General features: G+C 51.1%; 1 protein-coding gene across 4 annotated transcripts in view; it reads right to left on the reverse strand.

The window, feature by feature from the left end:
* Positions 1-26,980, reverse strand: part of LOC144944535 (cytohesin-1-like) — an 84,088-nt gene that overhangs the window by 28,524 nt on the left and 28,584 nt on the right. For 3 of the 4 annotated variants that reach the window (XM_078872772.1, XM_078872773.1, XM_078872775.1), the window contains exon 1: positions 26,026-26,261. The exons of the other annotated variant lie outside the window; for it this stretch is intronic. In XM_078872772.1, the coding sequence (XP_078728898.1) occupies positions 26,026-26,098 (73 nt within the window). In that variant the 5' untranslated portion in view covers positions 26,099-26,261. Of the gene's footprint in view, positions 1-26,025; positions 26,262-26,980 lie in introns of those variants that run through there. 4 annotated transcript variants of the gene reach the window in all.

Raw genomic sequence — 26,980 nt, forward strand, 5'->3', positions numbered from 1 at the left:
CAATCCGCCAAAACTCGCTTAAAGGTTGGCTAACGATCGAGGGCTGCCACAGCGGACGAGCGGAGCGGAGCGTTGCGCTCGTTGGAACGGGAGCCGGCGTGTGAGAGGCTATCGTCAGAACTCGCTGACTCCAACGCCCGCCGTGACTCACGCAGCAGAGCGCAAAAGTTCACTTCCTTCAATTGGACCTCGCACAAATGTACGAGGTGCAGGGTGGAGCCACGATACAACTTGGTGGTGGTGGTGGGGGGTGGTGGCGGCGGTGGTGGTGACGGTGGGGTTGGGTGCTTTCCAACAACAAAATAAACGATTACGCCATCGCTGACAGATTTGTCGACGCGGTAGGATAGGACGTCATTCACAGCAGCAGCAGCAGCAACGGTCGCTGTGGACAATGGTGAATGTATAACGTAAAAAGGTGTAAAACATATATATATAAAATAGGCAACCGACAGATAACAAACGCACGCTTACTGCATTAAAGGACTGCTGCCCCTCTTCTTGGTTCTTTCGGTAAAGTCACGTAGATGGGAAATAATAAGATAATGAAAATAAAACATAATAAAATAATTCTCACGACGTTTCGGCCACAACGCAAGCAGCCGTCCTCAGGTGAAGACCAGGTCTGTCGGGGAGACAGCGTCTGAATGAAACACCACCACGCTTGGAGCGTCTATTTAAGCTGGGGACGGCTGCTTGCGTTGTGGCCGAAACGTCGTGAGAATTATTGTATAATGTTTTATTATTATTTTATTATTTCCCTTCTACGTGACTTTACCGAAAGAACCAAGAAGATGAATCCCTGCAGTCACGTAAGCTTTAAATCGAAATTTGACTCCTGCCCCGTTGGGATTTTTTTTTTTTGCCAGTGCCCAACTTTTCGGGGATACAACCAGACCCGTAGCGTCTGTCCGTCCGTCTATAACCGTGTGTGTGTGGGGGGGAGGGGGGCTGTCACGATAAACTCTCGCACAGTTGATGGACTGTGAAATTAAATACGAGTTCAAAGTTGTGTTGATACTCTAGTGGAGACCTATTCTCGAGAACGCAATACTTGGTGATTTTTTTTTTAAACCGGTTACAATAAGTTAGACTTTCCGTCCAATGGCGCGTGACATCAGAGGTAGGGGAAGGTCACGTTTATCGCCAATTAAACGATGTATTTTGCGAGGATGCAATCCCCTTTTTGGAAATCGTCGCAGAAACTCGTGGTGAGAGGCGTTGGTTGTTCTGGCCTCACCCTCCCCACCTTATCAGATGGTGCGTTCTCCCTTCACATAGCCGTCTCTCCGATGAGCACGGTTTGCTACGTACGGTACGAACGAAATTCAACATACATACGTACACAGGCATACACTCGTGAGCGACATCGGGCCGGCCACCTTTTCCCACTGGGACCTCTTCTTGTGAAACCTCGAGCGGCAGTAATCATGCAAAACATTTCAACACAAGGAAGACCTCTAGCAGGTCTCGTGCCGCACACCAATTCCTGCTGCCACTCGGAACGCGAATGACGCCAACACCCGGACCGTACCGGGTCACACCCGGACAGGAGACAATGCTAAGACTGACCTCTGCTCCCAGTGCATTGACACCCCCCCCCCTCCACTCAACACCCCAGAATTCACCCGCAGCTTTGCGGCTGCAGGTGCTGCAAGCAGCAGGCCGCGCGTAGCCCAGGTGGACGGTGTTGAACTTGGTGGCCCAGCGATGCGTGGCCGGTGTGTGTGTGTGTGCGTGCGGGTAACAGAGCTGGAGCCCGAACGAAACTTCACGGGCAAACGGAATGTTGGTGCTCCACTTTTTATGTACACACTGGGCTCTCTTTATCTCTCCGTCGGTGAAAGCCCCTCCCGAGTCTCGGCCCAGCAGTGGTTTGACAAAAAGCGAGTACGTTTAACGGGATTCTTGTAACGTAGGGCGATGTTACGTTGTCTTCACGACGACGACGTTTACCGCCATCATCAGCCATGGTCAATCCACTGCTGGATGAAGGCCGCATTAATCCACCGCCACCGGGAACCACGGTGTAGCAATCCACCCGGCACCTGCACACGAGGTTATTCCATCGCTCCATCTCCGCGTTCCCTCCCCTGGCTCCAGACTACGTCGTTAGCCTCGACCGCTGTTTCATTCTCCCTTGCCAGTGACGTGTGCGACCCAAAACCCGCTTTTGTGAACGGTCAAAGTGACGTCTCGGGCTTGCGCGTATGCACGTGTACGTACGCACGTGTACGTATGTTGAACTTCTTTTTGCGCTGCGCGTAGCCAGCCATGATAATGAATCGGTGGTGCGGGAGGATGTACGACAAATCAAACACAAAAAAGCAGTTCTAAAGAAATACATTTTCTGTTTAGGATAGTGGTGTAGTGTAAAGTGGTGTAGTGTATAGTGCAGTGTGTGTAGTGTATAGCGTAGTGTGTGTAGTGTATATGGTAGTATGTACGTTGAACTTCTTTTGCACCTTCTTGGTTCTTTCGGTAAAGTCACGTTGAAGGGAAATAATAAAATAATAAAAATCAAACATAATAAAATAATTCTCACGACGTTTCGGCCACAACGCAAGCAGCCGTCCTCAGGTGAAGACCAGGTCTGTCGGAGAGACTCCGACAGACCTGAGGACGGCTGCTTGCGTTGTGGCCGAAACGTCGTGAAAATTGTATTTTATTATGTTTTATTTTTATTATTTTATTATTTCTCTTCTACGTGACTTTACCGAAAGAACCAAGAAGATGAATCCCTGCAGTCACGAAACCTTTAAATCGAAATTCTTTCGCACCGTACGTAGCCAACCAATCGCAGGTGCGTGAGAAAGGGCAACACAGCAAACATAAGAGGCAGTTCTAAACAAATGCCCCGCCGCGTCCACGCGTCCGTCTCTCAGCCACTGGCGTGAAATGGGAGAAGCCAAACAAAGAACCCGCTGAAAAGTGAGCAAAGAAACGTGGAGCGGCACACGCTTGGAACTTCACCGAGAGCCAGACGCCCTCGCAAACTTCACTTGGCGCACAGGGAAATTAAGATAATGCGAAATACGGTAAACGTCAAACCGATTCGGCGAAAACATTATTTGGCACCGTGGTTTTTTTTGCCCACCCCATTGCGAGCACTGATCAGAAAACATAAAAAGCGCATTCCTGGATAACACCGCCTCCGTACCGAATTAGACTTGTCGCGACACGCCGCAGAGCATTCGCCCGCTCGCTCAGACGGAGACCTCGGACAGAGAGAGAGAGGTGCGGGGGTCCACAGATGAGGAATCCGAAGTTCGATCCCAGGGCGAGTGATAGCTGGGCACTGCAGTGGAGAGATGTTAACTACCTCGCCTGGTATACAGGAGGTCGTGGGTTCGATCCCGACCCCGACGCCTGCTGCTGTATATTTGGAGTTTGCGTGTCTCTCTCTCTCATCATCATCACGGTGGCTAGGAGATGTTAACTACCTCGCCTGTTATACAGGAGGTCGTGGGTTCGATCCTGACCCCGACGCCTTTTGCTGTATATTTTGTGTTTGCGTGTCTCTCTCTCTCATCATCATAACGGTGGCTAGGAGATGTTAACTACCTCGCCTGGTATGCAGAAGGTCGCGGGTTCGGCCCAGACCCTAACGGCTGGATTTTTCTCCGGGTCATCCGGTTTCTCCCTCCACATGTAGAATCAACGTGTGTTTGTGGCCAAGTCGCTTCTAAAAAATAGCTAAAGAGCTCTGTGGGCCTTGCCTGGTAAAAATAAAAAAAATAAAAAAGTTTCGTTTCTTTAGAATCGGTTCTTAATGCCCCCCCACCACACCCCACCCCCCACCCCCCACCACCACCTCTCCAACTCTCACTAACCAGCGTGGTGATGTATGGTCACACAAAACGACCACAACGACGCGGATGATAAAAAGAGAGGTCGCGTCACGATGGTGCGTACGAGCAAAGTGAAAATAGCAAATCGCGTTCATCGATATTTCAAGGAAAATATCGATGAACGCCGATTTGGCACCGGTGGATTCCCGATCCCTCGAGGTCACCGAAAGAACCCCGGAGAATCCCCACGACGACGGGAGGGGGTTAAACCCGGCGTTCCGCGTACAGTGCTGCCTGAAGCGAATACGTAGATAAACTATTTGTGGAATTTAATAACAATTACGCCACCCGACGACCTTCGCGATGACGCTTGAGCTTCGGGCGTAATCCGAGACTCGTGGAGAGAACCAAAACAAGGAGGCCACCGTCGCTGTCAAAAGAAACCACCCTCGCGGTGACGCTTCTACGAAGCAAGAAAAGGTATTTTAACAACAACCACCACTTTGTTGGCCACTTAATACGTACGGCGTGACCTGGTGCGGTAGGCAAGGTGAAGCACGGGTGAGGGAGTGCCACGTCTGTCGATTGCATACGGACCCACGACTTCACTTTGCACGGCCCATAACTTCACCTCACATGGCCCATAACTTCACTTCACACGGCCCACGACTTCACTTCACAAGGTCCGTGAACTTCACTTTACGTGGCCCGCAGTCACCTGACGCCTACCACTTCCAAACGGCCCACAAACGATGATAAACTAAAACTAAACTATTATTATTTTACCAGGTAAGGCCCACTAGAATCTCTCCAAAGAACATAAAGAGCTCTTTATCAACAGCGACCTGGCAACAAATTATAGCTTAACGAAGTGGCTTGTCACGTGGACATTTCTAGCAGCCAGATACTCTAAACGCGTGATGTTCATCCGAAATGTGGAGGGGGAAAAACCGGAGGACCCGGAAAAGAATCCACGCGACCACGGGGAGAGAAAGACGCAAACTCCAAATATACAGCAGCAGGAGTCAGGGTCGGAATCGAACCGACGACCTCTTCTATACCAGGCGAGGTAGTTAACATCTCTACGGGGAGAGAGACGCAAACTCCAAATATACAGCAGCAGGCGTCAGGGTCGGGATCGAACCGATGACCTCCTACGACGACGCAAACTCCAAATATGCAGCAGGCACCAGGGTCGGAATCGAACCAACGACCTCCTGTGTGCCAGGCGAGGTAGTTAACATCTCTACAGAGAGAGAGAGACACGCAAACTCCAAATATGCAGCAGGCGTCATGGTCGGAATCGAACCCACGACCTCCTGTATACCAGGCGAGGTAGTTAACATCTCTATGGAGAGAGAGACACGCAAACTCCAAATATGAAGCAGCAGGCGTCATGGTCGGAATCGAACCCACGACCTCCTGTATACCAGGCGAGGTAGTCAACATCTCGCATTATAACCGCACGTCTAACTTCGGAACTGTGACTCGTCATCGCCGCGGCCGTGAGAGGAAAGCAGACGCAGCCAGCCAATTAGTGCGGTGAACGTGAGCGCTAATTCGTGTTCGCATTGTTGGTGGGCAACGCCGAAGAGTTGTGTGCGTGTTAAGGAGTGGTTGCCCGCCAAAGGTATTTAAAAGTCCTAATCGGTCCTCGGTAATGTAAGGTTTCCCCGCCCCTGATGTAAAGAGGAAAAGCGATTGATGTTATATCACACCTGTCAAATTCTTTATCTGTGCTCCCTACCTTATTACAGACCAATTCAGAGTTTATTGGTCACCCCCTGCTCCATATAAATCTGAACGTGCATCCCACAAAGTCCCATCCACAAGTGAGAAACACAAACAGAGACATTTTTAAATCCTTTATATTAAGTTCGCTTGCTTGCGTGCTTGCTTGCTTGCTTACGACCATGCAAATCTTTCGGTCGTTTTTTAACCCACTTCCCGTGATCCAATCGAGCTGACATTTTCCACACAGACTCGTTGTGCGTGACAATTAATTTTCGTGAAAATTTTTTTCAAAATTTTACACTGTTTAGGGAAAAATAAATAAATATTTAATTACCAATTGCTTAATGCTGGCAGACAATCATCTGACCCATAGGTGGCAGCCATCTCAAGCCAGAGGACGAGAGGACTCTAGCCGCCACGCATATAAAGGATTTAGAGTGAAAAACTTTGTTTTTACGGGTTAATTTTTTAAATCCTTTATATTAAGTTCGCTTGCTTGCTTAGGACCGTGCAAATCTTTCGGTCGTTTTTTAACCCACTTCCCGTGATCCAATCGAGCTGACATTTTCCACACAGACTCGTTGTGCGTGACAATTAATGTTCGTGAAAAAAAAATTCAAAAATTTTACACTTTTTAGGACAAAAATAATATATTTAATTACCAATTGCTTAATGCTGCCATGCAATCATCTGACCCATAGGTGGCAGCCATCTCAAGCCAGAGGACGAGAGGACTCTAGCCGCCACGCATATAAAGGATTTATAGTGAAAAACTTTGTTTTTACGGGTTATACTTATTAATTGCCCGTATTGAAACGGCTGTACGCCGTATGGACCTCAAAACTCAATTCCCCTGCACAAGAATACGGGGGGGGGGGGGGGTAGGGGGTAAACCGTGTCAGTTGACAGCGATGTCATATAGCCCTGTTGTGTAGCTTCAACCGAAGGTAAGGCATTCCATGTTGGTGTAGACCAGGCATGTCCAAAGTCCGGCCCGCGGGCCAATCACGGCCCGCGGGAAGATTTCATACGGCCCGCAGCTTCGGTCTTATAATGTGTTAGTTATGGCTCGCCAGCTCTGTCAGAATAAATACATCATATAAAACTCATGGGAATTTAAGGTATTCTATACAGTTTGTTCAATGTTATCTGACTGAATGAAAGGCAGAATTGCGTTTGTAGAGTTGTTCCCGTCTGCCCGAGTGGCTCATATTTGGTTACATTGTCATTTGAAAAATAAAGGTAATCGTGACAATGAGAATTGTTTTATAACAGTGTGTGTATTTCCACGTAACTTTTGTGGTTAAAACAATGTCAAAAAGAACTATTGACCCCCGGGGCATCTTCACTTGATTAAATGTGGCCCTCTTCGCAAAAAGTTTGGACACCCCTGTTGTAGACGGTGTGAATTTCGTCCCAACAAAACGCTGCCGCTTTCACCCACCCGTGTAGCAGCGGATCGATCACGACACACGATGACAACGACGATGACGCTGCAACGTGCTATTTTTGGCTCGGGAGGTCGGTTGGTGTTTTGTTTCAGCTGAGCCTGGGTGACATCGACAATCGCCTTTGTGGTGAGTCTTCCCCTGAGCAGTTGCGCTCACGTGGGCACGCGCTCACGTGGGCACGCGCAGAAAGGGGGAAATGTCACGACTTGACACACAGAGACAGAGAGAAAGAAGGGCCCGGCTCCTCCTCCTCGCGCCCCTTCGAGGCACAATGCACGACGACGCACGGCGCAATCACGTCACCCACCGATGCCGCAGGGTCCGACCTACACACACACGCACACCACGTGCGCGCGGACGATAAACAACACCGCTGCGTAAAGTGCTATTTATAGAACCCCACCTCTCTCCCCCACCCCCCACCCGCTTTGTCAGGCCGTGTTTGCAGTTTGCAGGCTGTGTTTGCTGCGGGCACACCAGACTGTAGAGCGTGAACGAGATTCGCCTCTAGGCTGCTTCGTGCCACGCGAGAAGCAGGCAGAGGCTTGCTTTTGGCCAGAGTGCAGCAACCCCCAGGACTCGCTCCGAACCCTGTTGCGGGATTTCTTGCGCCGCATGAAGGCAAGAGGCGCAGCCCTGCAATGGCTTTGCTTACGCCACTGCAGGCAGAAGGGTCTCCACTCGGGGGAGCTCTAGAGCCCTACCGCCCCCTCTTTGACCCAATCTTCCACACTCGCACGATGTATCGGGAGAGGTGGAGAGAGGTTGAGGGTGGTGTGTGGGGGATTTAATAAACTTGCCCAGCGTATCGAACAACCGCTGAATTCCACGTGCGGACACCGTTACACCGGAGTAGCAACAGCAGCAGCATCCCAACATTCGCTTGAGTCTGTCATGAAAGAGTTGTTCACCCAATACAATATTATTTTATCATCATTGCCAGTGCCGGATTATCCTCGTAGCAAAAGTAGCCACATATGCTACGGGTACCGCACTTTCAAGGGCCCCGCGCTGAATGCTTTCAAGCTATCAATTCCGGTTCAGTGATTCTGCACTTGCTCTATTATTATAGTACTACACTGCCTTCAACTTTTACGAACAACTGGGTGTTTGTTTAATGTTAGCGATTTGTCGTATTGTCTGGCTGTATAGAAAATGAAAAAATACAATTACTTTACTATGCAAGACATTTTTTATGTGTTTTAATATTTACGTGTTTTTATTTTATTTAGGGCCCCTTTATAACAAATGCCACAGGCCCCGCACTAGCTTCATCCGGCACAGCCACAACCGCCACCGCCGCTCAACCGCAACTCTGAAGCGTCTCGTTCCCCCCGTTTAACTTCCACCCCCCCCACAACTGCCGTGCCACGTGACACACCCCAACCGGTGGCGAAGGCGGCGTGGCCTCAGCCCCTTCGGCCCCCCGGCCTCCCTGCAGGCTGCGGTACCCACAGACAAACGCGGCGCCGTTGAAAGACAAAAAAAAATTAACCCGTAAAAACAAAGTTTTTCACTCTAAATCCTTTATATGCGTGGCGGCTAGAGTCCTCTCGTCCTCTGGCTTGAGATGGCTGCCACCTATGGGTCAGATGATTGTCTGCCAGCATTAAGCAATTGGTAATTAAATATTTAAAATATTTTCCCTAAACAGTGTAAAATTTTGGAAAAAAAATTTCACGAAAATGAATTGTCACGCACAACGAGTCTGTGTGGAAAATGTCAGCTCGATTGGATCACGGGAAGTGGGTTAAAAAACGACCGAAAGATTTGCACGGTCGTAAGCAAGCAAGCAAGCACGCAAGCACGCAATCAAGCAAGTGAACTTAATATAAAGGATTTAAAAACGAGACGCAGGAGATCCACGCGCGGGTTTCATCGTCCGCGATGGAAGCTCGCGGTCCGCCCTCAACCGCGTCTGCTGCACACAAAAACCCACGGCAGCAGATGCGGGGATGATCGATACCTGATGCTCGAATGGAAAATAACTAATTGGCATCTTCTATTAACGTGACAAACCTCACTAATTGGTTATGTCGGGTGGTGGCGGGTTTAACGACACATATATTTACGTGATCTAACCCCAAAAGCCTACGAAGTGTTAAAGCAGCGACGATACACTACTCCCAACGCCGTTGTCTGACCAACTTACAATGTGAAGCTGAGCTTGTTTGCTCTGCAATCGACACCAGCCGTACGTACGAGAGAAGAAGAAGCAGCAGCAGCTGCTGCGGTATACACAAACACACAAACAAAAGCACGTGCAGCTCCTCCGCTAATTGTCGGGCAAAGCCAACGACGGGCGGATGGCCGGGTGGGTGGCTGGCGGGTGGGTGGCTGACGAGTGGGTGGGTCGGTGGTGGGTGGTGGCTGGGTGGTGGGTGGCTGGCTGGCTGGCGGGTGGATGGCGGGTGGGTGGGTGGCGGGTGTATGGCGGGTGGGTGGGTGGTGGGTGGGTGGCTGCCGGATGGGTGGCTGGCAGGCGGGTGGGTGGGTGGCTGGTGGGTGGTGGGTGGCTGGTGGGTGGGTGGTGGGTGGCTGGTGGATGGGTGGGTGGCTGGTGGGTGGATGGGTGGTTGGGTGGGTGGGTGGTTGGGGGGAGATTGGGAGGGGGTGATTTGTGAGCCACACAAATAATTAAACACCCCGCGGCATCTCAATTTCACGGCCGACACCGCAGCGGGGTGGCCGATCCTGGCGCACGTGACGAGTCGATAAGATGTTTAAATAAAAAACGAAAGAGAGTTGGGTTTTTTTTTCTCCTGCTGACAGACGGCTGTGCGCATGGAGAGAGAGGGATGGGGCGCGGGTGGGGGGGAAGAGAGATTTGTGGACAAAGAAAGAGCGAGAGACGAAATATAATCAGTCGGAAATAGACCGCCCGTTTTCTCTGGCCACAATTGGTGCAGTGGTTCGCAAGTACAATACTGTACCGTCCCTGAACGCGTCGCTCCCCTATTGGCAATCCCAATCCGCCTGTACGTCGCCCCCCCCCCCAAAACCCACCCACTGGCCACCGACAAAATAAGAACAGCACTCACGCCGAACGTGATCCGTCGTCGTTGTTGTTATTATTGCTGCTGACAAAGCCGTTCCGCGTTAGGTCGTGGAGCGGAGGGGCTGGGGGGGGGGCGCGGGGGTCTTCCAGAGGTTACCCAACGAACGGTGGGGACCAGCATCTAACCACGAACCAGGCTCCTTCCTGCTTAGCTTCCGAAATCCGTCCCGTTGTATGTTGCGCGGCTCAACGCAAGAGTCACCTTCGTGTGAACGAATTTGCCAAGGCGCCGTAATTGTAATTGGATTACCAATATGCCTCTCAACGCTAATGCTACTCGCCCGCGGTGCCCTGTGACCACGACCCATCTGTTCAACCTGTTGCGGAGTTAGTGTAACAGCATTGTTGGTGTTAGTGGATAATTGGATTATTATTCATTTGGCGGTACGGATTATAGAGGGTTTCCTCCCTCCCTCCCCTCGCATCCCCACCTCCTATATGCCGGTCATTTTGCTTGCTTCCCATTCATAAATATCAGACACCACCTTGACTTGCGGCGTTCTAGTCCTGGCCAGGTGGCAGCAACAGGGCAGGTATGTGAACTTCTTCCGCTCCGTACGTAGCCAACCGTGCTAATCGGAGGTGCGGGAGAAGGACAACAACCTAAACACAAAGAGGAGTTCCAAAGAAACGAGCTTTCAATCTAGATGATATAAAAGTGCATAGCCCCAGCGGCTTGCTAATACCGGAAGGAAGAGCGTTCCAGATGGCCGCAGAAGCGCATTCGAAAACGCCGCGCGATGCGGTGACCACCGGCTTTGTTCGATGGCTGAGCCAAAAAGCCGCCGCTGCTGCTGCGAAGATGATCGCAGTTGGCGTGGTGATGGTTTACGATCCTTGAACAGCGGCAGAGCGAGCAGCTCGAAATCAGACGGTTTGCGAGTTCACAGCCTGGTTCGGGTAAGGGAGGGGGGTTGACTCAGCCCATCATCCCTCTGGGGTCGATAAAATGAGAAACCACTCTGTAGGGAAGTCAATAGTAGTTCATCTTCTTGGTTCTTTCAGTAAAGTCACGTAGAAGGGAAGTAATAAAATAATAATAATAATAAATAATAAAATAATTCTCACGACGTTTCGGCCACAACGCAAGCAGCCGTCCTCAGGTGAAGACCAGGTCTGTCAAACGCTGTCTCCCCGACAGATCTGGTCTTCACCTGAGGACGGCTGCTTGCGTTGTGGCCCAAACGTCGCGAGAATTATTTTATTATTTTTCTTTTTATTATTTTATTACTTCCCTTCTACGTGACTTTACCGAAAGAACCAAGAAGATGAATCCCTGCAGTCACGAAAGCTTTAAATCGAAATTCAATAGTAGTTGTCATATGAATGTGGAATTTCGTCCACCGGTTCAGCGCTGCAAACGTGAGACGAGAACCACCGTCAATGCTCAAATGTTCGTTTGGGCCCCGAATCACTCGGAGCACTATATAAGCATGCACCCAACACTAGGAGCGGCGCCTGCTGTCCGTTAGTGCGAGTTAGCGGACCAGTTAGAGCGCCCGGGCACAGAGGGCAGGGGTAAAATCCATGGTGAAATCCACGGTGAAAAACGTTAGGTAAAAAAACATGGTCAAATCCACGGTGAAATCCACAGTCAAATCCACGTTGAAATCAAGAATTAAATTCATGGTGAAATCTACAGTGAAATCCACGGTGAATCCATGGTGAAATCCATGGTGAAATGCATGGTGAAATCCAGAGTGAAATCCACGGTGAAATCCAGAGTGAAATCCATGGCGAAATCCACGGTGAAATCCAGAGTGAAATCCATGGTAAATTTCATGGTAAAATCCATGGTAAAAAACATTGTGAAACGAGTGCCGTGGTAATCAGTGGCAATGGCCCACTGAGTTCGGTATCTTTTCCCCCAGGAAATCAGAGCAGGAAGCTGGCTGTCAAGGATTCCTGTGGTTTTTTTCGCTGTTAAAATATACGAGCAACTTCTTAGCCGTGGCACACACCAGGGCAAGAGGGAATAGAGAAAGAAATGGCAAATGAGAGGAAAAGAATTTGAAAAGGAATGGAGAATCGGGAGCAAGAAGGGCCAGGAGCGATGAGGACGAGGAAGGACAGGCTGCATCAGGGACTCTACGCTGCTGCTGATGCTGCTGATGCACGCAGGAGGAACGGTGGGCGGCGGGGAGGAGAGGGGGGAGAGGTTCAGAGTGGGGGGACCGGGGGGGGGTCCACACAGGAGGCACGAGCTGATTTGAATCGAGAGAGAAATACTTCTCTTCAAATAAATGCGTTTAATTTTCGATTTAAAGCTTTCGTGACTGCAGGGATTCATCTTCTTGGTTCTTTCGGTAAAGTCACGTAGAATGGAAATAATAAAATAATAAATATTGTTTTATTTTTCTTATTTTATTATTTCCATTCTACGTGACTTTACCGAAAGAACCAAGAAGATGAATGCGTTTAAGTCGCAGCAAATGAAGATTTTTGTTGGTGTGTACGTGCACACCCCCCCCCCGCCCGCCCTGACCCTTGTCACTCCGCTGCTGGATGAAGGCCTCTCCACCGATCCACCGCCCACCCCTCGTAACGTTAGCGATGCAACAACAACGACAACAACAACGACAACAACAACAGCCTGCGTGCAGTACTTCCTGTAAACAAACAATTTAAAGACGAGAATGAACATCGTTGTAGCGAAGAGCGGCGGATGAGTAGCAACGGATTTCAATCTGTGCCTCTGCAGCAGCAGCAGCAGCAGCTTCCGTCTCTTGTGAATAAGAAGACGGTAAACACACACTTAGCGTTAACTGCAACAACAACGAACTACAACAACAACAATGAACTACAACAACAATGAACGTTTGCACAGGGCGTTTGCTTAGCGTGCCACTGACGCTCCGAACACGAACGCCAAATGCCCTCTCCGAAAGCGTAAGTGGAGGATCTGCAGCCAGACACAGCAAACACAATGCTCCCCCTTGCCACCACCCCCACCCACGCCACCACCACCCTCTTCATTCCTTCTCTCTTCCTTTCTTCTCTCAGCCAGCCAGCCAGCAGGGCAGCAGCAACAACAACAACAACATCAGCAAGCCCCTAAGTACTTCGTCTGATCTGCCCGATCAGGCAGGGGCGCGCTCGAGTGATGTGCAAGATAACGGCAGTCCCAGACTCTCTCCGCACGCTGCTTGTGATGAAAGGACAAAGCGGCCGCCTTTAGACGAGGGGCCGCTGTTGAACGGAGACGCAGGAGACCACCCGTGTGGCCCGCAACGCACCGTTGGCACGAGCATTGCTAACGAGCCACCCATCGGCACACGATGGGGGTGGACGTGGCAATAGCACCCCCACTCACCCCCAGGTGCTGATGGTTTTTGTTGTTGTTGTGCACCGCAGCCGCGTGCTCAGTTGAGGCCCAGTCGACCTAGGGGAGGGCCCAGCAGCCGTACGAATTATTTTGGCCACCGTTCGTTGGTCGTGAGCGGGAATCGAACTCTGATCATAGCCGGGTGCGTAGCGCATCGCGCTAACCGCTGCACTGCCGCTCACCACAAAGACAAAGATCCCCCGTGTAGCCTTAACAGACTGTTGGGGCAAGTGCTGTTAGCGAGCACCTGTGAAGGCCGGCACGGCACACGAGCGGGTGGGTGGCCAGCGCCACGCCCGGCCGCCTTTGTCTCCCTAGTGGCGATGTGTTTACACCTCGCACTAGGTACTCATTTGAGGCCGAGTTGACTTAGGTGGAAGCCCAAGAACGGTTCAGATAATCGTCACTGGTGTTCGTTGTGAGCGGGAATCGAACCCGGATCGCTGGGTTCGTAGCGCAGCGTAGCGCTAACCGCTGCACCACCGCTCCCGACACACAGACACAGCCACGCACAGATCACCACCACCATCACTCCCGTGCAATTGCCTGTCACCCCACCATTTGTCAAACGGGCTAAACCTATCATGAAGGGCATTTTCACGCACGAAAAAAACACCCTTACAAACCCAGAATCAGAGTCTGTATTTATCCTGGAGAAATCCGATGAGCTATGAAGCTTTTTTTGTTTTGTTTTAGATGTCCATTAAGGGGCGGCTTTATAAAGTTACAACAACAAAACCGCCCCCTTCCCCCGCAGCAAATGTTCATCACACGAATTGAAAACGACAAACCCGAAGGCCCTCTCCATCTCAATCGTGACCAGCCACGGGCCCACCGTATGGCTTGGTGTCTATGGGCTCTCTGGGTGGTACACAAAGCCACGATAATAACACCCCCCACCCCCCGCAATCATTATGACATCACAGTGTGATTTAATTCGCAGTTGGGTAAAGATTCGGATGGAGGCAATTCACGCAGTGGAGAGCCTTCGATTTTTGTTGTTGCTGCCTGCGACAGCTTTCGCTCACCGTTGCAATCGACGCTATCCACCCCTCTTTGTCTCTTTAAAGTAACCAGCGTGGTGGAGTAAAACGTGGGTATCAGTGCCTCCTGAAATACTTTAGTGGGATTTACCTGGTAAGATTTAATAAGATCATTTAGTTTTAGTTGTTTAAATATTTTTTGTTCGTGGTTTGTTTACCTCCCCTATACTTTGCACTCACGTCGTGTTTTTGCACTGTTTGTCGTTGTCACATGCTGATCCTGGACATCTGTGGAAAAGAGCTTCATAGCTCATCGGATTCCTCCTCCAGTATACATAGTGAAGTATTCTCATTCTGACGTCATCTGCCCAGTGCGGCATTGTCGGGCCAAAGTTACCCTCTTCCGGGATCCGCTGAGAACTCCCTCTAGTGGAGAATCTCTTCCTTCCTTCCAGAAAAACAACATTTGGCGATGCTGCTTCTGCAACTGCTGCTGCGTTGGCCGTGGTGCACAAGCAGCGTTAACACACACAAACCCAAGTCAACACCCTCATCAGTCACAACGCTGTGTGTTTGTCTGTGGCCTAAAAAAAGGTGAACATGAGAAAACAGGTCCAAAGTAGTTTGGGGCAATTCTATTCTAGTCTCGCGCGTGGCGCTATGAGCAGGAGTTTGACATCACCGATGTTGAGGTCTGCTGCTGGTCACGATGAGAGGGCTTCAGCAGAGAGTGAGATAATTCGCGTCATTCTGCTGTTCCTCCTCCGTTGAATGAGTGCAGACCACAGTGGGTTTACTGCACGGCCCATAGCTTGCGTTGCATGGCCACAATGTCACTCCCGTGGCTCTGTCTTTAACGTGTCTCCATGGGTCTCTGTGCATCTCCATGGGTCTATGTATCTCCATGGGTCTATGTATCTCCATGGGTCTATGCATCTCTACGTGTCTCTATGGGTTTGTTACACGGTCCATATGTTGTGTTGCATGGCCACAATCGCACTCCTGTGACTTTTTCATTAACGTGTCTCCATGGGTCTCTATGCATCTCCATGGGTCTATGCATCCCCATGGGTCTATGCATCTCCATGGGTCTATGCATCTCCATGGGTCTATGCATCCCCATGGGTCTATGCATCTCCATGGGTCTATGTATCTCCATGGGTCTATGAATCTCCATGGGTCGATGTATCTCTACGTGTCTCTATGGGTTTGTTACACGACACATTGTTTGAGTTGCATGGCCACAATCACACTCCTGTGACTTGTGCATTGAATGTTGCCATTCGTGGAGGAGATGCGTGCATTGGTGCCTGCTGATGTTCTGATGCGGTTGATGGAGGAGGAGTGCCAAAGCCAGGAGGTGCGACTGCTTCAAAATTGCCCTTGCTCACGGCACTTCATTGAGCAGCAGCACTTGCAGGGCTGCGCCTTCACCACGACCCCGGTGCGGTGGCGGCGACGAGGGTAGAGGGGGTAGTGGCGGGGGAGACTCGGGGAACTTGGTACCATCTTCTTGGTTCTTTCGGTAAAGTCACGTAGAAGGGAAATAATAAAATAATGAAAATAAAACATAATACAATAATTCCCACGACGTTTCGGCCACAACGCAAGCAGCCGTCCTCAGGTGAAACCCCCCCCCCCCCCCGACGTTTCGCTCCACGTGCTGAGAATTATTTTATTATGTTTTATTTTTATTATTTTATTACTTCCCTTCTACGTGACTTTACCGAAAGAACCAAGAAGATGAATCCCTGCAGTCACGAAAGCTTTAAATCGAAACTTGGTACCAGTTGGCTCCAGCGTCTTTCCCTCCCCGCTTCTCCGGAACAAAACGCCGCTCTCTGTGCACGCAGGCGAGGGGACCGCCATCAGCTGCCGCCCGCCGTCTCGCTCGCCTGGCCGGGCCCCCAGCTGTTGCCCACGTGCCACCACGGCGCACTGCGGCGGCGGCGTCAGCGCGCTAATGAATGGGCCGCCCTTGTTGCGCGCCACCGGGGTGCGGATGAGGGGGAGGTGCGGATGAAGGGGGGGGGGGGAGGCGGATGAAGGGGGGGGGTGCAATCGTGGGCGCGACGTTGGATTTAACGACACACGCGCCAAATGCCAGCAGAAGAGCGCACCAGTCTGAGAAATGGGTTTTCATCTCGGTGTGAATTAACTTAGGGAGTGTCCGGTTGTGTTGTTGAGCGGGGTGGCGGGGGGAGGGCGGAAAACCGAACGGGATTTGGATGTTAAATGTTTCTTTCAGCGCTCCGATATGGTCACGTGCTGCCCTGTCGTGTTGTTGTTGCTGTTGGGCACGATTGCCCCCTCCCTCCCCCCCCGACGTTTCGCTCCACGTGCCGAGAGCGTGCACCTTCGGGAGCCGAGTTGACGAAGCACGCCCCTGGCGAGTGGAGCGGAACGTCGGACATTGCGCCGAACGACGCCCGCTCGATCGCCAACGTCAACGGACAGCCGCTGATGGCAGCCGTGGGTCGGAATCGAACTCGGGTCGCGCTGTTCGTAGCGCAGTGCACCGAACACTGCGACACACACACTCCACCCCCCTTAGCAGAGTGCAGAAAACTGTACTGTACCGGGTTTTGTCGTTGTTGTTAAAGAGTGGATATATTCATCTTCTTGGTTCTTTCGGTGAAGTCACGTAGAAGGGAAATAATAAAATATTAAAAATTAAACATTGTAAAATAATTCTCACGACGTTTCGGCCACAACGCAAGCAGCCGTCCTCAGGTGAAGAACAGGTCTGTCGGAAAGACAGCGTCATTCAGACAGCGTCATTCAGACGCTGTCTTTCCGACAGACCTGTTCTTCATTCAGACGTTGTCTTTCCGACAGACTTGTTCCTCACCTGAGGACGGCTGCTTGCGTTGTGGCCGAAACGTCGTGAGAATTATTTAATGTTTTATTTGTATTATTTTATTATTTCCCTTCTACGTGACTTTACCGAAAGAACCAAGAAGATGAATCCCTGCAGTCACGAAAGCTTTCAATCGAAAAGTGTATATATATTCTATGCGTAACGAGTTTCGATCACCAACTCTAAATCGTCAACATCGAGGGCACCGCAATGTTTCATTATTTTAACCTCTCACGAAACGAAGGGGAGGGGGGCCTCGTGACAATTGCCCCCCCCCCCACCACCACCACCGCGATATTATGAAACGTAACGATGACTCAGTTGCGCGCGGCGTTCCAACAAGGTTTTTGTTTTCTCGTCGCAACGGGAGCCGGAATCGCTAATCTAAACGTGGTGGGGTGGGGGGTGGGGGGTAGGGTGGGGGGTGGGTTGGGGGGGGGGTTGGGGTGGGGGGGTGGTTGGGGTGGGGGGTGGGGGGGTGGTTGGGGTGGGGGGGGTTGGGGTGGGGGGGTGGTTGGGGTGGGGGGTGGGGGGGTGGTTGGGGTGGGGGGGTGGTTGGGGTGGGGGGTGGGGGGGTGGTTGGGGTGGGGGGGTGGTTGGGGTGGGGGGTGGGGGGGTGGTTGGGGTGGGGGGGTTGGGGTGGGGGACGCAGCATGCGACCGATGGAGCGCTCCTCTGCATCACGCAATGACCAATGTCCCCCCGACGACACCAAACAACGCAGCCCACGCGCGACATTCCCCTTCCTCCTCCTCCTAAGTCCGGGGCACTCCGTTACATTCACCGACCACCAGAGGTCGCAAACGCGTTTTGATTCCGTACCCGGTACCCGTACCCGGCCGCACCAGGGTCGCAAACGGGTACCCGTACCCTACCCGTACCCGGCCGGGTATCGGGTAGGGTACGGGTATCGGGTACCTGATTGCGACCTCTGGGATGAAGGCATGTTGCAGGCGCGGGTGGGTTGATTCTAGGAACTTGAATTGTGAGAAGAGACAAGACGTTGGGAAATGAGTGACAAACGGTTACTCACCAGTGACTCACGGCCTACCCGTACCCGGCCGCACCAGGGTCGCAAACGGGTACCCGTACCCGGCCGGGTACGGGTAGCCGGGTATCGGGTAGGGTACGGGTATCGGGTACCCGGTTGCGACCTCTGCCGACCGCTTCGTTAACCGAGCCGCCGCGGATGACCCAAATGCGACTAAAATGAAGACATACTTCGATATATTTGGTGACGCTACCCGCTTGCAAGCTGCGTCGGTGGACAGGCGCAGCCAACGATGACGCGAAAGCCCAAAACGTTCCTCAATAACATCTCTCCCGTGCGTGGGGGGAGTGGTGGTGCGGCGGTTAGCGCTACGCCGCGCGGCAGAACCCGGCGAGTAGAGTTTCGATTCCAACACCGGTGACGATTATTTGAAACGGTCCTGGGCCTCCCCTAGGTCGACTCAGCCTCAAATGAGTACCTGGTGCGGTGTGTAAATATCGACAGTGGGGAGACAAAGGCGGTCGGGCGTGGTGCTGGCCACCCACCCCCTCGTGTGCCCGTTCCGGCCTCCATAGGTGCTCGCTAACGGCACTTGCCCCAACAGTCTGTTAAGGCTATACGGGAGATCTTTGTCTTTTTGTGTGTGGTCTTAACAGTGAAAATCAAATATAATCGGCGACGTTTCGGGCAACGGCCCTTCTTTCATAGCACGCAAATAGAGACGCCGGAAGAGCGTTAATTGCCACGCTTGGAGACTGCACCTAACACCATGGGGCCTGATGAGAATTAATTTTCTGTCAAAATACATATTTGCTGACGGACCAGTCTTTTTTTGAATAGGCGTGCGGATTTACACGAACAGCAGCTCGTGACCGAAATAGATAAGCGGACGATAACGTCTCGTTCGTTTAATTGTCCCCACAAGATCTATAAAAGCATTTTCTTTCACAACTCATCGGCCCTAGCGGCGGCCTTCTGGGAGCGCGTCATTGCAGCAGCACTGATTCAGCAACTGACATTCACCACAGATCACTCAGTACCTGGGTCTATGTTTAAGTCCGTGGGTCTCCCATGTAATTCTCCGGGTCTCTGTGCCAGCCTATGGATCTCCGTACATGTCTGCGCGTCTCTATGCGAGCCTATAGATCTCCGTGCGAGACTATGGGTCTCTATGTGAGCATTCGGGTCTCTGTGCGAGCCTATGGGTCTCTATGCGAGTCTACGGGTCTCTGTGTGTGAGTCTATGGGTCTCTGTGTGAGTCTGTGGGTCTCTATGCAAGTCTACGGGTCTCTATGTGAGACTACGGGTCTCTATGTGAGCCTATGGGTCTCTATGCAAGTCTACGGATCTCCGAACAAGACTGTATGTCTCTATGCGAGCCCATTCATCTCTGTGCGAGCCTATGGCTCTCGATGTGAGCCTATACATCTCTGTGCGAGCCTATGGGTCTCTGTGTGAGCCTATGGCTCTATATGCGAGCCTATGGCTCTCTATGCGAGCCTATGGCTCTCGATGCGAGCCTATGGCTCTCGATGCGAGCCTATGGCTCTCTATGCGAGCCTATGGCTCTCTATGCGAGCCTATGGGTCTCTATGCGAGCCTATTGGTCTCTATGCGAGCCTATGGGTCTCTATGCGAGCCTATCGGTCTCTATGCGAGCCTATGGGTCTCTATGCGAGCCTATGGCTCTCTATGCGAGCCTATGGCTCTCTATGCGAGCCTATGGCTCTCTATGCGAGCCTATGGGTCTCTATGTGAGCCTATGGATCTCTGTGTGGGTCTATGGATCTCTGTGCGAATCGATGCTTCTCGAAGGCGACCGGGCGAAGTTGCTGGCCACCCACCCTCCTCGTGTGCCGTGGCGGCCTTCACAGGTGCTACTCGCGAACAGCACTTGCCCCAACAGTCTGTTGAGGCTACACGAAGGGGGATCTTTGTCTTTGTTTCGCGATGGGTGCACGGCAGGGAGAGAGGGGGACGTGCTGCAAGTGTGCGCTTTGATCGCGAGCTCAAGGAGAGCTCGTTCACATCTGGAAGTTGTTACAACTCGTGAGGGTGGCCAGCCCCGCCCCGCCCCGCCCCGCCCCCAAACCCTCCTCCCCCCGCCCCCCAACCCCCCTCCCCCGAGCCCCCCCCCCCCCTCGTCTCCACCCCCCCCCCCCCGACAACCAGGTCAACAGCGGTCACAGGTCATCACATGGAAAATGTTTTTTTTGCTAAACTTGGCGAAGTCTTCTTCTTGGTTCTTTCGGTAAAGTCACGTAGAAGGGAAATAATAAAATAATAAAAATAAAACGTAATAAATTATAAGAAAAATAAAACATAATAAATAATTGTGTTTTCTTTTTATTATTTCCCTTCTACGTGACCTTACCGAAAGAACTAAGAAGATGAATCCCTGCCGTCACGAAAGCTTTCAATCGAAATTGGCGAAGTCTGTTTAACACGCGGGCTTTCGCAGCAACCAATATCATTCGTAATATAGGTTTCTTATGGGTTAGATCGCGTAATTGTACATGTGTCGTAAAACCCGCCACCACCCGACACAGACAATTAGTAAGGGGTTTGTCACGTAACCAGAACGTGCCAATTCGTTACAAGTACAGCACTCCCGTGCATTGGAGAGCAAATCCACAACATTTACAAATGTTGTGAATTTACTGGTTACGTGACAAACCTTTCTAATTGGCTGTGTGGGGTGGTGGGCGGGTTTAACGACACATTTATATTTACGTGATCTAACCCAAAAAAAAAACCTGTATTATGGATGATATTGGTTGCGAAAGCCTACGTGTTAAATAGACGTCGCAAAGTTTAGCAAAACTAATATTTTGCATGTGATGACCTGTGACCTCTGCTCGCTCGAGGTGCGGCTGGCCACAGGGCGATTATGATGCACGCCTAATTACATTATAATTGTTGTTGTTGCTACACTAGTTTACTCATAGGAAGCTTCGCCTGATGCTGAAAAACTATTTTTTTTTCAGAAACAGATTCTTGATTTATCCCGCAGGAATCCGATGACCTATGAAGCTCTTCTAGATTTGAAGCTTTCGTGACTGCAAGCTCTTGTTTTCACAGATGTCCAGCAGAGGCGGGCCAGAAAGTTACAGCAACAAAACGATACAAAGAGACGATAGGAGAGACTATAGGAGTGCAACGTTTAGGTTAGGTAAGGTAAGCAAATCGATAAACAAACAGGTAAACTCAGAGCCGGCCCAGCCACTAAGCGACCCTTGCAATTGCAAAGGGCCCCGTGGCTAGCAGAGGGCCCCCTAGAGTCACTGCTAGCTAGTGGGTGAAAAAAATCATACATCAAAGGGGCCTCCAACCAAATTTTGCTTAGGGCCCCCAAAGGTCTAGGGCCGGTTCTGGGTAAACTGAAACAAAAACTGTTTTTATTGTACGAGGTAATTCCCGATGAGCTGCGTCGTTCTCTTTTTCGTTAGCGACCTAGCCACAAATCCTAGCTCAACGAAGTGGCTTGTCATCACGTCTGAGTTTATCGCAGCCAGGATTTCACAGCGGGGAGAGAAGTTGCTTTGTTATAATGCCCCCCCGTCCCCCCGGTTTCCCCACTAACGTGCAGTGTATATAACAAAAAATTAACCCGTAAAAACTAAGTTTTTCACTATAAATCCTTTATATGCGTGGCATCGGTTTTATTTTATTATTCATTTCTGTTTTTCTTGAGTAAGAGTTTCATTTTTATCACATTGGTATTTTAAATTCCCCCTCATCTGTGGTTCATCGGCGATCGTGAGATGCGGTTTGCGTGGACGATGATGATGATGCGGAATATGAATCTACGAATATTTAACTCCTCATTATTATTGTTATTAAACATTAGAGAGATCGCGTTAATCAAGGACGCCACCACGGCCACACACACACACACGTTAAGGCTGATGAAACGAAACGTCGTAACTCCCATGGGGGAGGGGAGGGGGGGTAAAGCCCCCCACACCCACTTAGAATGAATTCATTAATTGCTCAATCAATCAATTATCACCAAAGTGTATATCCGGGCACGGCACGGAGTTGGTTGCATTAAGTGGCAGCGCGTGTGCAACCACCGCATGAATACCATTCTCGATTTACGATCTCACCTCCCCGCTAAGTCTGCAAAGCCGGCGGTGATTACTTCCACCCCCCCCCCCCCGCGTTTATCCTCTTACAATCCAATAACGACACGGGCAGCTGTCTCTTCGCTCTGTCCCAAACCTTCATCATCCTCATCATCATCCACCGTGGGTAAGGCTCTGGAGCCGCGCGTGGCTCTTCAAGGGACTCCTTCGTGAGCGTTCATTTGTCAAAGGAGCCGCCGTGTCTCGTATTCGTCGCGTTGCATTGCGGCCTCTTTAAATATTTTACCGGGAGTTTCCTTTAAATACCGAATTCGAACAAAAGTGGCCCCATCTTGTTATTTTGGTGGCCGATCCCTGGACGTGGTCAATCCACTGCTGGATGAAAACCTCCTCCAAGCTACTGCCACCTCTCATCATCATCATCATCATCGTCATCACGATCCATGGGTAGATATCCCGCAGACGTTCACTGCATATTTCGTCATTCGTGTCCACTTTCCTCCGTCTTTAATCTCTAGTGGCGCACATCAATGTAACAATCCACCCGGCACCCGTACGTCAACTCGGTTTATCGCTCCATCCTCTGGATGGAGAAGGTGGCGGTAGTGGACATGCGCGTGGCAGCCTGCAATCCACCACTGTGGAAGCAACAGCGAGGGTTGGCGGATGACACACACGCGAATCGCTATCTGTTTTCCATCTGTATGGGGATCGAGTGTTGCGCCCTCGCACAAAGGCGTGGCTTTTCTTTTCTCTCTCCGGGAGCTTCGGTTTCCTTACTCCCACGTGAATAATACACTCGGCATTAAATGGCTGAAAACATCTGAAAGTAAAAAAACAAAAACCCAATTTGGCAGTACCCTCCTGAAAAAGCCGTACGACTCAGTGTGGCTTCTCCTTAATGATATCTTCAGCAACGTCGCAATGCCTTGCCGGGGCAAAAAGGGACTTGGGTACCTTGTGGTACGGGATTGGGGCACCCGTACCAGCGAGAGGGAGAAACGAAATAAGTGGATTCTTATTTTCCCTGCAGCAGCATTGGTTTCATACCAGCAGAACCCTGGACATTCTGTGTCTCATTAGCAGAGGCAGTCTCGCTTGAACCAATGCTGACAAACAGCCAGATGGTTGTGTGTGGCACATTAGAAATGGACCACTCTTTTAATAAGTCCTCATGTGCTGCGCAGTACATCAAAGCACGTGTGTACACCAGCATGTGATGACTGAGTTGAGCCTGTGGGGGGGGGGGGGGGCTGGCAGGGTTAATGATTAACCGGACGTGTACTGCTGTTGCATTCTACAGATTAACCACAATGAATGTGTTTGCCCTCAATTTGGAGCACCTGCCCATCATCCTTCATTTTGAGTGTGCAACATGTGGGAAAAGGACCCCTCTTTGATAGACGTGGATGGCTTCACTATTCTTGCAAATCGCCCGATGATGCCGGTTGATGTAATTGCCAGCGAAACGTCGTACAACTCAAATTCTAAATGTTGTGGATTTACTCTCCAACACACCGGTGGGCTGAAGTCGTCACTAATTGGCGCCTTGTTTACGTGACAAACCTCACTGGCTGTGTCGGGTGGTGGAGGGGTACGACGCAACATTTATACTTACGCGATCCAACCCACAAACCTTAATCATGAATAATATTTCGTCGCGAAAGCCTCCTGCGTGTTAAACTGATGGGATCCCAGTTAGATATTGATCCCACCAAGTTTGACTCCAAAACTACATAACATGTAATGATCAACTTTGCGTTGCCTGCATCTAGATCACGGCAAATGTCTCTAATCTTTTCAGCCAATTGACGCCGCCGACGATGATGGGACTGAGACGACGGCGGCGATGGTCGGTGGAGGAGAGAGGTCACATCGCCCTGGCCGGTCCGTGCCCGCGGCAAACACGCTGAACACCGTTTCCGCAGAAGACCAAGCCCACAGGCGGGGTGGGGGTGGGTTGAATTTGTGCCGAGCACCGAATTCCTTCTCTCCCCGCGGATGACATTTTTGTTAGTTTTCAGACATTCTCTCCCTCTCATTTTTAGAACGCTCGGCACGTGCGGCTCGGGATGTAGACGTCAACCGGTGTGACTCGAGTTTCACACGTAGGCTTTCGCGACCAATATTATCCTTAATAAAGTGGGGGGGGGGGGGGTTTGGGCGAGTATACGCCAATCAAGTGAAGTTTGTCACGTAAACAACACGGGACAATTAGTTACGATTTCGATTTAAAGCTTTCGTGACTGCAGGGATTCATCTTCTTGGTTCTTTCGGTAAAGTCACGTAGAAGGGAAGTAATAAAATAATAGAAATAAAACATAATAAAATAATTCTCACGACGTTTCGGCCACAACGCAAGCAGCCGTCCTCAGGTGAAAACCAGGTCTGTCGGGGAGACAGCGTCTGAATGAATTAATTCATTCAGACGGCTTGCATTGTGGCCGAAACGTCGTGAGAATTATTTTATTATTTTTATTTTTATTATTTTATTACTTCCCTTCTACGTGACTTTACCGAAAGAACCAAGAAGATGAATTAGTTACAAGTTCAGGGCACCGTTGTGTTTGTGGCTGCGCCTTTGACGTCGATTCCACAACGAAGCCGTTTCACAATGAAACAAAAAATAAAATTCGCCGCTCGGCATTCAAGATTCCCGCAAGAAGCGTCTTCAAAAACGCTCCCGCCTTCATCCGCTCCGATCTTGCAAGGTCGAGCGGTGAAGGTCACGACAGCAGAAAGATGTAAATCTTCACACACGATTCTATTTCTGTTCATTTATTTTAATTTCTTGACACCGAAGCTAATATCTGATTAACACCTTCCCCTCTCCAGGAGAGTCCCACACACACCCTATAATTGGCACCACGTGAGCTTATTTACGATTCACCACCACCCCCCCCCCTGCCCAAACCAAAACGCAACCTGTGACCAAATCACCCAGGGGCCCTAGGTGGGTTCACGATCCGAAGGTTGCGAGTTCGAGTCCTGGCTGGTAGAGAGTTTTGATGGAACCCTCGCACGCGAGCAACGAGCTACATTTGAAAAAAAAAGAAACGGTGAGAAACAACGGTAACCAAATCTGGGCACCAAACCAAAATCCTGCCACCCCCCCCCCTCCCCCCGACACACACAGATCATGCCAATTTCCCTGCAGATTGATCCGGGGGATTCAAAGCCAGGAGAGGTAGCGCAGCCACATTCCCACGCCCGCCGGAGCAGAATGAGAATATTTATTTATACTGCAGGAGGAATCCCATGAGCTATAAAGCTCTTTTGTCGCAGATGTCAAGTAAGGGGCGGGTCAGAACGTTACAACAACTAACAGTACAACAACACGATTGTTGTGCAAAGTACAACGAAGGTAAGCAAATCACACACAAAAAAACATACGAATAAAACTAAACCATCCCCATCCTACCAGGCAAAGCCCATCGAGGTATAAACTTATTTTTCAGAAGCGACCTGGCCACAAACGACACCTCAACAAAGTGGCCTCTCATTTGGACACTTACATCTCAGCAGAATAACCGAAATCATAATCTAAAAGGCACGTTTCTAAAAATGTGGACGGGAAAAAATAAACAAACCGGAGGACCCGGGAGGAGAAAAAAAATCCACGCGACCACGGGGAGAAACCGAAAGACGCCCAAAACTCCCAAATATACAGGAGGCATCGTGAGGGCCGGGATCGAACCCACGTAGCCCCCAGCGCCACTGGCCACGACCGATCTCTGACCGACCTGACGAGTCGTGTAGAGCCGGCGCGAGGAGCGAGTGGAGGCTGGCAGCGCACAGCTCCGTCACACTGCCCATGGCGCGCACACGCGCACAAGCTGGCACCGCCACCGCCCGCTGCTGGGAGCGCCGCTGAGAACAAGCGACGCCTCGCTGCTGCTGCTGCCGCTGCTGCCGCTGCTGCTGCCGCTGCCGCTGCTGCTGCTGCTGCCGCTGCTGCTGCCGCTGCCGCTGCCGCTGCTGCTGCTGCTGCTGCTGCCGCTGCTGCTGCTGCTGCTGCTGCCGCTGCTGCTGCTGCCGCTGCCGCTGCTGCTGCTGCTGCTGCTGCTGCCGCTGCTGCTGCTGCTGCTGCTGCCGCTGCTGCTGCTGCCGCTGCCGCTGCTGCTGCTGCCGCTGCTGCCGCTGCTGCTGCCGCTGCCGCTGCTGCTGCCGCTGCTGCTGCTGCTGCCGCTGCCGCTGCTGCTACTGCCGCTGCCGCTGCTGCTGCTGCCGCTACCGCTGCTGCTGCCGCTGCTGCTGCCGCTGCTGCCGCTGCTGCTGCTGCTGCTGCTACTGCTGCTATTGACGACGACGACGAAGACGATGGTGGTGGTGAGAAGATGATGCTTTGGACTTAATCCTCACACGTCGCAGCTTCTCATCTCCACTGGAGGTTGAGCACTGCTACTGACGATGCTGATGATGAGACTGATGATGATGATGTTGCTACTGATGATGTTGCTACTGATGCTGCTGTTACTGATGATGCTACTGATGAGGCTGTTACTGATGCTGCTGCTACTGATTATGCTGCTGATGAGGCTGCTGATGATGATGATGCTGCTGCTGCTGATGATGCTGCTGCTGATGATCAGTTAACGTCTTCTGTGTCGAGTTACTCGGACCACGGCGACACGGAGGCAGACTTCACGATCACCAACAGCGTCGCCTCCGAGCTGCGATTGCCACTGACAGCAGTTC

The sequence above is a fragment of the Lampetra fluviatilis genome, chromosome 35 (genome assembly GCF_964198595.1).
Source record: "Lampetra fluviatilis chromosome 35, kcLamFluv1.1, whole genome shotgun sequence".
NCBI lineage: Eukaryota > Metazoa > Chordata > Hyperoartia > Petromyzontiformes > Petromyzontidae > Lampetra > Lampetra fluviatilis.